Genomic DNA, 11,305 nt, shown 5'->3' on the forward strand with positions numbered 1-11,305 from the left:
ATCAGAAGAAATAATGTTGTACTTTCTATGAAATATGTAAGATTATATAATACTGATTATAAATCATAAGAATTTCAAGATTAATTGAATTCTATGAATACCTGTGTGGGTAGATTTCAACATTAACATTGTCCATCTGCCTGTGGTGTAATACATCCTCATGTACAGGGCTATTTCAGTATGTTGGTTACATCAGACTTTTCTGTGCTGGGCACACATTCCTGTCTACTCAATAAATTACCAACTGTTCACCTGTGTACAATGAAAATTAGTTCAAGATTTTATGGTATTTCATCTACATCAGACCCAAGATGTTTGAATACTGTATGTGGTTGTAATGGAGGTGAATGATTATTCAAGATTTTATAGTATTTCATAAAGACACCAGTCCCAAGATGTCGGAGTGCTATATGTGGTTGTAATAAAGCGTGAATGAATGTTATTCAAGATTTTATGGTATTTCATATACAACAGTCCCATGTCGGAGTGCTATATGTGGTTGTAATAAGCGTGAATGATTGTTCAAGATTTTATGGTATTTCGTCTACAACAGTCCCATGTCGGAGTGCTATATGTGGTTGTAATAAGTGTGAATGATTGTTCAAGATTTTATGGTATTTCCTATACAACAGTCCCATGTCGGAGTGCTATATGTGGTTGTAATAAGCGTGAATGATTATTCAAGATTTTTTGTTATTTTATATACAACAGTCCCATGTCGGAGTACTGTATGTGGTAATAATGAAGGTGAATCTTGTCCAACAGAGCAAGAAGATCCGGACCGTGGTGAAGACGGACTCCCTGTGGGGTCCAGACCGGATCCTTGACTCCGTGGATGCAGTGTTCACAGTCAACACCAAGAAGCATCTTCTCTCACTTCTCACCATGATCGGGCCCAGCCCGGACTGGTGTTTAGGTAAGACTGTTATGATTCCATCTTTTGAGTGATGAATCTGCCAACCCCATTTTTATGGAGAAAGATTTCCAAGGTCCATGGTTGCTTTTCTTTCCAACATGTCATACATGCAGAAGTATTTCCTTCCAAAACATCATACATCTGAAATATTTCTTTCCAACATGTCATAAATGCACAAGTATTTGCTTCCAAAATGTCATACATCTGAAATATTTCTTTCCAACATGTAATGTTAACACTATATGCTATCTTGCTATGAGTGGCCCAGTACCGGATAGCATTCAGTTGGAGAAGAGATTTATATCATAATACTCTCATAAGAGATTCATATCATAATCACACCCTCACTCCTCGCCATGGTTGGGACCAGTCTAGACTTGTGTTTAGACGGAGAGGCGAATCATATTAAAGACATAGTGAGATAATCGTTTAATCAAATACGTTCCACCTTCAACTCCAGTGAGGTCTTACCATTCCATAAACACTGCCCAGTTCCATGGTTTGGTTGGCACTTTGTTATACTGTTCTCATTTTACAGGAATTAGTGCCTTTGACATGTGCCAGAAGAACTGTTCCTGGGCCGACAGCCAGGAGATCGACCTGTACCCTTGGGATGCTGGTACCGACAGTGGAGTGTCATACGAGGTATGGGAATTGGAGTGATTGGGCTGGATTGTTGTTTAATGCCACACACAGCAATATTCCAGCTATATGGCGGTGGTCTGTAAATAATCGAGTCTGGAACAGACAATCCAGTGATCAACAGTATGAGCATCAATCTATGATCATCGATATGCTGACATGTGTCAACCAAGTCAGCGAGCCTGACCATCCCATCCTGTTAGTCGCCTCTTACGACAAGAATGTTACTAACCCATTCTAACCACAAAAATGTTTGTCAAAATGTTGGTTAACACATTAAAATTTGTTGTTAACTAGTTTACCAATATACTGATCCTAAAAAATGTGGGATAAAAACAAATGAGTTTTGATTTTGTCTCAACATTTGTATTGATTCCACACTCCATAAATTATGTTAAACTGTGAGACCAATGGGACAGAGTCAATCTCATTGATATCAGATTTTAGTTCTCATTTACACTAAAGATCTTTAAACATCCCATTATCAGTAACATCAGAATGACCTTTCATCTGACCAATCAGAGCACTGCTTACCAGATCAGGAAAGTGACAGTCAGAATGTGTTTATAATCATGCAACCTTAAAAAAGGTCAACAAGGATTATACTGAAGGACAGTTACGGTTTGTATGACTGATTCTGTCAATATCATCGTCAATCTGGATGAACATTTCAAATGGGAGACATTATTTCATACCTCATGGAATAAAAAGCACACATTTGGATAATGTCAACTTCATTTTATTGGTCAGTCAGTCTTTTGAACATGATCTCTAATGAGATGTCGACAGATCTTTGTTTAGCAGTAGCTAGAAGTGAGATCTTGAGTGAATGAGATTTGGATAGACATGCACAAGTCTCTAAGTTAATAATCAATAGTTTAAATGATAATATTAGCATTCAGTACAGCCTTGAAGCAAGGCTGAGATTTGGACTGACTTAAACAATATGGTGTACATGGCAATAATATGAATCCTTCTGTAGTCTAGCATAGAAATATGTGAAGTATTCAACTCAAGAAGGCCATAGGTTAAGTGTGTTCCTGCAGGGAACTGTGAACTACATGCAGCCCATGACAGAATAATACAGTGGACATGAAAAGTGATAAATGGTCCCAGTTAAATCTGATGTCCACAATGACAAGTATCAGTCTGTATCATCCATTAATTAGATTATTATCAGAGAATTGTTTTGTAAGTTTCAAATTGAATTGATTTTTTAACCTCCATGATTTCTTGTGTGTCCATGACCTCGTTGTTCGGAATCGGTATCACGTGTGTTAAGAACGCCTGTTCTTTAATGATTCCTGAAGCAATTCAGCTGTTCTCCTTGTTTTAAGTAAAGAAATATATTGCTTGGATGTCTAGACTGCCAATTCTACCTGTGACTTGTGAATGGTCCCTGACAAGCTCCTGTTCTGTTATCTGTGTACGATCTGATGAGAGTGGAGCCAAAAACAGCTTTATGATGCAGGGGGGTCGATGCGGAGTCAGACTCACGCGGAAGTAGACAGAACATACCACAGATATGTTCAGAATGACATAATGGTTAATTGATTGCAACCTCCCACTTCCGGAGAAATTAACTTTTTGTCAGTAAGTCAAATAGAATTGATTTGAGACGTGAAATGTCTTTGAAGGTTCCATTATAAATTCTTCTATTTTTAGAAACAAATTAGCCTTTGAGTCAGCATAATGGTTTTAGGATATGATATATAGTTTCTAAAATTTATTATTGGTGTTTGGTATTAGTATTCATTTTTTAAACGGGTACCAAAAATAGGGTTTAGTTTTCTAGAAAAATAACAGCTATATATTTATTGAAACTGTGACAAATTTGAGCAACTTTAGTTAAGTGAGTCTAAACGGAGACTCGTAGGACATATTTAGAACAGACTGCATCATAGATCTTCTGCAAATGTCAACCGGTGGAATGCAGTTTACTCTCTAACTAAAATCCATTGATTACATGAGCAAAGTGTCCTGACCTCTAAGCAAAGAGTCCCTTTAAGGGGACCTCAGCTCCTGTGTCCCAAGCTCATGTCCGCTTGAATGTCTTGACCGTATAGTCTCTGTGTAGACAATCATATACTTCAGAATGTTTTGTATGTTTTAAACAGAATCAGATGATCGAGATATTTTATGAAATGGAAATGGCTTTAACACATTTTTCTGCATTTACATCATTTTTGTCAGTTTGAGCTATATTATGATGGCCTGTAGATAATTAGGTTAAGCAATGACCAGTGAGTGGGCATACCGGTCTGCCCCCCAATCCACATTTTGTTGCCACTTACATCATGCAATAGATTACTGGAGACCTAATGCTACCAGGTCTCATAGGGGAATCCCGTTTTCAGCATGTGGAATATTTTCTAAACAAATTTAAACTTGATCATTTCAGTCTCCAAATCAAGAATCCGAACCAAAGGAGCAAATCCATTCAATCACCAACTCCATCATCAGAAATCGGGCTTCACCGTTCTTCGGGCCTAAGCCAATCAAACCGATGGGAAGGCTGATTCTGAAGAAAACATATGAAGCATGCTCCAGTGATCATGGCGAGACCAATTCGGCAGAGGAGTCACCCAGCACGGACGAACTGGTCAGCGAGATGAAGAAGAAGATGATGATGCAGAAGAAGCAACGTAAGTTGGGAACAGAGTGTGACAGTAATGTTTAGAGTCATAGTTTCAAGAGAGCAGAGTGTCAAAGGTGGTAACAGAGTATTACAGTTGAGAACATATGGTCACAGTGAGTTTGTCAGTTTAGTTTTACGCCGCACTCAGCAGTATTCCAGCTATATGGCGGAGATGGTCACAGATGGGTATAGAGTCACTATTTGGTATAGAGTCACAATTGGGTTTAGGGTCACTATTGGGTGTAGAGTCCCTATTGGGTATATCGTCAATATTGGGTGTAGAGTCACTATTGGGTGTAGAGTAACTATTGGGTGTTGAGTCACTATTGGGTATAGAGTCACTATTGGGTATAGAGTCACTATTGGGTATAGAGTCACTATTGGGTATAGAGTCACTATTGGGTGTAGGGTCACTATTGGGTGTAGAGTCACTATTGGGTGTTGAGTCACTATTGGGTATAGAGTCACTATTGGGTATAGAGTCACTATTGGGTGTAGAGACACTATTGAGTGTAGAGACACTATTGAGTGTAGAGTCGCTATTGGGTGTAGAGTCACTATTGGGTGTAGAGACACTATTGGGTGTAGAGTCACTATTGGGTATAGAGTCACTATTGGGTGTAGGGTCAATATTGGGTGTAGGGTCACTATTGGGTGTAGAGTCACTATTGGGTGTAGAGACACTATTGAGTGTAGAGTCGCTATTGGGTGTAGAGTCACCATTGGGTGTAGAGTCACCATTGGGTGTAGAGTCACCATTGGGTGTAGAGTAACTATTGGGTGTTGAGTCACTATTGGGTATAGAGTCACTATTGGGTATAGAGTCACTATTGGGTATAGGGTCACTATTGGGTGTAGAGTCACTATTGGGTGTAGAGTCAGCTATTGGGTGTAGAGTCAATATTGAGTGTAGAGTCGCTATTGGGTGTAGGGTCACTATTGGGTGTAGGGTCCCTATTGGATGTAGAGTCACTATTGGGTGTGGAGTAACTATTGAGTGTAGAGTCGCTATTGGGTGTAGGGTCACTATTGGGTGTAGGGTCCCTATTGGGTGTGGAGTAACTATTGGGTGTTGAGTCACTATTGGGTATAGAGTCACTATTGGGTGTAGAGTCAATATTGGGTATAGAGTCACTATTGGGTGTAGGGTCACTATTGGGTGTAGAGTCACTATTGGGTGTAGAGTCACTATTGTGTGTAGAGTCACTATTGGGTGTAGGGTCACTATTGGGCGCTATTGGGTGTAGGGTCACTATTGGGTGTAGAATCACTATTGGATGTAGAGTCACTATTGTGTGTAGAGTCACTATTGGGTGTAGGGTCCCTATTGGGCGCTATTGGGTGTAGGGTCACTATTGGGTGTAGAATCACTATTGGATGTAGAGTCACTATTGTGTGTAGAGTCGCTATTGGGTGTAGGGTCCCTATTGGGTGTAGGGTCAATTTGGGGTGTAGAGTCAATATTGGGTGTAGAGTCACTATTGGGTGTAGGGTCACTATTGGGTGTAGAGTCACTATTGGGTGTAGAGTCACTATTGGGTGTAGGGTCACTATTGGATGTAGAGTCACTATTGGGTGTAGGGTCACTATTGGGTGTAGAGTCACTATTGGGTGTTGAGTCACTATTGGGTGTAGGGTCACTATTGGGTGTAGAGTCACTATTGGATGTAGAGTCACTATTGGATATAGAGTCACTATTGGGTGTAGGGTCAATATTGGGTGTAGAGTCACTATTGGGTGTATAGTCAATATTGGGTGTAGAGTCACTATTGGGTGTAGGGTCCCTATTGGGTGTAGAGTAACTATTGTGTAGGGTCACTATTGGGTGTAGGGTCAATATTGGGTGTAGAATCACTATTGGATGTAGAGTCACTATTGTGTAGGGTCACTATTGGGTGTAGAATCACTATTGGATGTAGAGTCACTATTGGGTGTAGAGTCACTATTGGGTGTAGAGTCACATGAGACGAACAGACGGCATTAGGAATAAGAGTTGCCAAAGAGGGTTACAGTTGGGTATAGTCTCCTTTGGGCATCACTTGTCAGAGAGTGTTATACAGAATCACAGTTGAGTATAGATAGTGGATGAGACTTGGCACAGAGACTTAGAGTCAGGTACCGAGGCTCAGAGTTCAGTTCAATGGATGAGAGTAATTTGGAAGGGGTTAAGATGTTATATAAATGTGATGCTTTAGAAGGGAAGTTTAAACTACAAAGGGGATGCTGTGCCAGTAACAATACCAAGCAAACAATATTAGTTAAGATTTTCAGCTAAGCATCAAATTATTTAGGAGGGTTGTCAGAATTGCTTTCCATTTTCAAATTTATTAAGTATCAACTATTTTTTAGAAATGGAGAAATGTGCCACCAGTCAGTGGAACGAATGGGGAGAGTGCTCCAACCCATGCGGGAACGGTATGCGACAGCGCCGCCGGATGTTCAAGAACCCCGGCATCACGCAGTCCATGTGCAACGTGGAGATGATGGAGAAGGAAACATGTGTAGGAAACACAGGCTGCAACGCCAAACGTCGCAAGATGCAGAACTTCAAGTTCCGGCATTCGAAGGGGGTTGATGTCAACAACGTGTGCGCTGTGACACCGTGGTCTGACTGGTCACCCTGTAGCCGGACCTGTGGTCTTGGGATGAAGGAGAGGTGGAGGATGTTCCTGAGGAAATCCCATAGGACGGATGACTGTGGTGTACATCTCCAGGAAAAGGATCTCTGTAGAGGCACCATCCCAGACTGTGACATGGCAGCCAAGATGAAGAACTACACCGGTGAGTAGGGTACTTTTGTGGGTCATTATTGTCGGAGTAGGATTACTGTTGTTAAAAACACTTGTCCAGGGCCTCATTCCATTCCTGTATAACAAGGATCCTTGCCTTTAAGGCAGATCTTGGATCCATGACAGGGTGCCAGATTGTGACCAAAATGCTACGATAATTCCATTAACTTGAGCCCTGGTCCAATATTTAATGTCATCTGTATAACAAGGAACCCTTGGCTAGCCCTGGTCCAATATTTAATGTCATCTGTATAACAAGGAACCCTTGGCTAGCCCTGGTCCAATATTTAATGTCATCTGTATAACAAGGAACCCTTGGCTAGCCCTGGTCCAATATTTAATGTCATCTGTATAACAAGGAACCCTTGGCTAGCCCTGGTCCAATATTTAATGTCATCTGTATAACAAGGAACCCTTGGCTTTAATGCAGATCTTGGATCCATGACAGGTTGCCAGATTGTGACAAAAAAATGCTACAATAATTCCATTAACTTGAACCCTGGTCCAATATTTAATGTCATCTGTATAACAAGGAACCCTTGGCTAGCCCTGGTCCAATATTTAATGTCATCTGTATAACAAGGAACCCTTGGCTAGCCCTGGTCCAATATTTAATGTCATCTGTATAACAAGGAACCCTTTGGCTAGCCCTGGTCCAATATTTAATGTCATCTGTATAACAAGGAACCCTTGGCTAGCCCTGGTCCAATATTTAATGTCATCTGTATAACAAGGAACCCTTGGCTAGCCCTGGTCCAATATTTAATGTCATCTGTATAACAAGGAACCCTTGGCTAGCCCTGGTCCAATATTTAATGTCATCTGTATAACAAGGAACCCTTGGCTTTAATGCAGATCTTGGATCCATGACAGGTTGCCAGATTGTGACAAAAAAATGCTACAATAATTCCATTAACTTGAGCCCTGGTCCAATATTTAATGTCATCTGTATAACAAGGAACCCTTGGCTAGCCCTGGTCCAATATTTAATGTCATCTGTATAACAAAGGAACCCTTGGCTAGCCCTGGCCCAATATTTAATGTCATCTGTATAACAAGGAACCCTTGGCTAGCCCTGGTCCAATATTTAATGTCATCTGTATAACAAGGAACCCTTGGCTAGCCCTGGTCCAATATTTAATGTCATCTGTATAACAAGGAACCCTTGGCTAGCCCTGGTCCAATATTTAATGTCATCTGTATAACAAGGAACCCTTGGCTAGCCCTGGTCCAATATTTAATGTCATCTGTATAACAAGGAACCCTTGGCTAGCCCTGGTCCAATATTTAATGTCATCTGTATAACAAGGAACCCTTGGCTAGCCCTGGTCCAATATTTAATGTCATCTGTATAACAAGGAACCCTTGGCTAGCCCTGGTCCAATATTTAATGTCATCTGTATAACAAGGAACCCTTGGCTAGCCCTGGCCCAATATTTAATGTCATCTGTATAACAAGGAACCCTTGGCTAGCCCTGGTCCAATATTTAATGTCATCTGTATAACAAGGAACCCTTGGCTAGCCCTGGTCCAATATTTAATGTCATCTGTATAACAAGGAACCCCTAGCCCTGGCCCAATATTTAATGTCATCTGTATAACAAGGAACCCTTGGCTAGCCCTGGTCCAATATTTAATGTCATCTGTATAACAAGGAACCCTTGGCTAGCCCTGGTCCAATATTTAATGTCATCTGTATAACAAGGAACCCTTGGCTAGCCCCTGGCCCAATATTTAATGTCATCTGTATAACAAGGAACCCTTGGCTAGCCCTGGTCCAATATTTAATGTCATCTGTATAACAAGGAACCCTTGGCTAGCCCTGGCCCAATATTTAATGTCATCTGTATAACAAGGAACCCTTGGCTAGCCCTGGTCCAATATTTAATGTCATCTGTTTAACAAGGAACCCTGGACCAATATTAAACGCCATCTATATTACAAGAAAACCTTGGCTTTTTAGTACAGACCCTGCACCTATGCCAGATTGCCAGATTGTGACAACATGCTACAATAATCTCACTGACTTGTGCCCTTCTTCCAGCCATCTGCAACGAGGATGCTGATACTGGTCCGTGTCGGGGTATGTTCATCAGGTGGTTCTACAACGCTTCCATGCAGAAATGTCAAGCATTTACCTATGGAGGTTGCCGTGGAAACGAGAACAAGTTTGACACACAGGAGGAATGTGTGGAGCTGTGTGCTGAACACATGAGTAAGTTCTATATGTCAACAAAATGTCAACTTTGGAATAGTGATCATAAATTTCAGTTCCAGTGAATGTTAGGTAACTGGATTCTGTCAGTTTCATCCATTTTCACAAGAGTTTCAATGGTACAAGCCAGGAGCGGATATAGCTTTTTAATAAATCCATTTTCAGAGAGCAATGGTGCACCTCCCTGCACCCCCCTTCTGGATCCACCTATATAAGCCCTTTTACAGTGTCCATAACCTTGATGTGATTGTAATACTGCTCAAAATAACTGCATAATTACTCTATTATTAATATATTTTGGTGATTATGAATTTTTCAACGCAGGGATTTTTTAGTTGAATATATATATTTGAAAACTTATCACTAGCTCAAGAAAACAACAGTAGGTCACTATGACCTACTTTCAGTGAGAAGCGTATGCTATAGTTTTATTGTTTCTGGAAAACAGTTCTTGAAATGCTTGCAGCTGATCCTGAAGGTCAAATACACTCTCAAGGTCATACACTGAAAACAGTGTCATGTTCATGATGATATTTACTGTTGTCTGATGAAATTTGGTATGTATCATCTTTAGGTTGGGAGGCTGACATGATAGTGTCCTTGAGTAACCTTCATTGAAGGTCATGGTTGCTTAAGTGGCCATTTTGCCCCAATCTTTGAAAATTATGATAAAACAGATACCATCAACAGTAATGCATGTTTTTGTGAACTGCAGTGGAGGTGAATCGAAAGCAGATGATGATCGAGAAACAGATGATGATGAAGAAGCAGATGATGCAGAAAGAGTTGATGCAGAAGCAGGAGATGATGAAGAAACAGGCTATGATGAAGAAACAGCGAATGGAAGCTGAAGAAGAGAGGGAAGGACAGTCACTGACATTCTCACACATGGACCTGAAGACGCTCATGATGAAGAAGAAGATGATGCAGCAGTCGGCCAACTTGAAGATGGAGAGGGCGCTTTCAGACGAGATCAAACGGAGGAGGAAGGAGAGGCGGATGATGAAGCAGAAGAAGAAGATGGAGAGGAGGAAGAGGCGACACAGGAAGGAGCATTCGAGGTCAGGGGTTAACTGCATGGTCACCCCCTGGTCTGATTGGTCGGAATGTTCGGTCACGTGTGGGAAGGGCATGATGACCAAGTCGAGGATGATCAAGGTGCAACCACAGAATGGTGGCCGGAAGTGCCCAAGGAAACTCGTGAAGAAGAAGAAGTGTAAAGTGGATAGATGCCGTAAGTAGCTCTGAGAAGCATCCTTGGAAAGGGGGGTTGCAGAAGTGACCATTGTCTTCATCTCTTTTTCACAAACTTAAGCAGCAACCATCAAGATGGCACTTCTGAAACTGGACGCAAGTTTGGTATAGATCTCTATTCAAATTCTCAGCTATATTGAGCTTTCGATATATTTAATCAAAATCAGAAAGTTGCTATCAATGGAAGTATACTTTCCAGTATTTGAGAAGGCAAATTTATATCAAATTCAGTGATATTGTCACTTGTTTCGATCATCGCAATTTGATTTGTTTGGCATGAAGTTCCAGGGTATTTTATATAATAGAAATGAGATATGATCCGCAAGAGCTGATGATATTGTTGCTTGTTTCAGTCAGGAAAGAATACTGCAAATTGACTGGCCTCTATTTTTAGCAAACCATCAAACTGGAATAAAACTAATTCTGGCAAGAGGTTCATGGATATTTTATACAACAGAAACGATACACTGGATAATTAAAGATGATATTAATGTCTGTGAATGATCTGTTCTTCAGCTATTGACTGTGAGCTGAGTCAGTGGGCAGACTGGCAGGAGTGTTCAGCCACATGCGGCAAGAAATCTGTCCAGGTCCGGCGCCGGAAGGTCCTGCAGAAGGCCAAACATGGCGGTACTCCCTGTGCAGCTCGGAGGGAGAAGAGGTTCTGCAGTTTGCCGATGTGCCCCAATGAAGATGTATGAGTCTAACTGTATATTATAGATGAAGCTAGGAGAATATAAACCTGCTTTATGACACAACACTGTAGGTAGGGTGACGATTCCACTCCGTAATAATGGTCATCAAGGCAGTGACAGATGAAAGCAATTCAATCTCTCCCCAAACATTTGCAT

At 41.0% G+C, this 11,305-nt stretch overlaps 1 protein-coding gene across 1 annotated transcript in view; it reads left to right on the forward strand.

Annotated features, from left to right (window-relative positions):
• LOC124274848 (spondin-1-like) overlaps positions 1-11,305 on the forward strand; it is a 129,375-nt gene that overhangs the window by 113,412 nt on the left and 4,658 nt on the right. Inside the window, exons 7-13 of the mRNA XM_046710214.1 lie at positions 766-916; positions 1,455-1,561; positions 3,960-4,203; positions 6,546-6,977; positions 9,030-9,200; positions 9,916-10,434; positions 10,971-11,149. Of these exons, the coding sequence (XP_046566170.1) occupies positions 766-916; positions 1,455-1,561; positions 3,960-4,203; positions 6,546-6,977; positions 9,030-9,200; positions 9,916-10,434; positions 10,971-11,149 (1,803 nt within the window). The remainder of the gene's footprint in view (positions 1-765; positions 917-1,454; positions 1,562-3,959; positions 4,204-6,545; positions 6,978-9,029; positions 9,201-9,915; positions 10,435-10,970; positions 11,150-11,305) is intronic.

The sequence above is a fragment of the Haliotis rubra genome, unplaced genomic scaffold (genome assembly GCF_003918875.1).
Source record: "Haliotis rubra isolate DU_JTF1 unplaced genomic scaffold, ASM391887v1 Scf195, whole genome shotgun sequence".
In the NCBI taxonomy this organism is placed as follows: Eukaryota; Metazoa; Mollusca; class Gastropoda; order Lepetellida; family Haliotidae; genus Haliotis; species Haliotis rubra.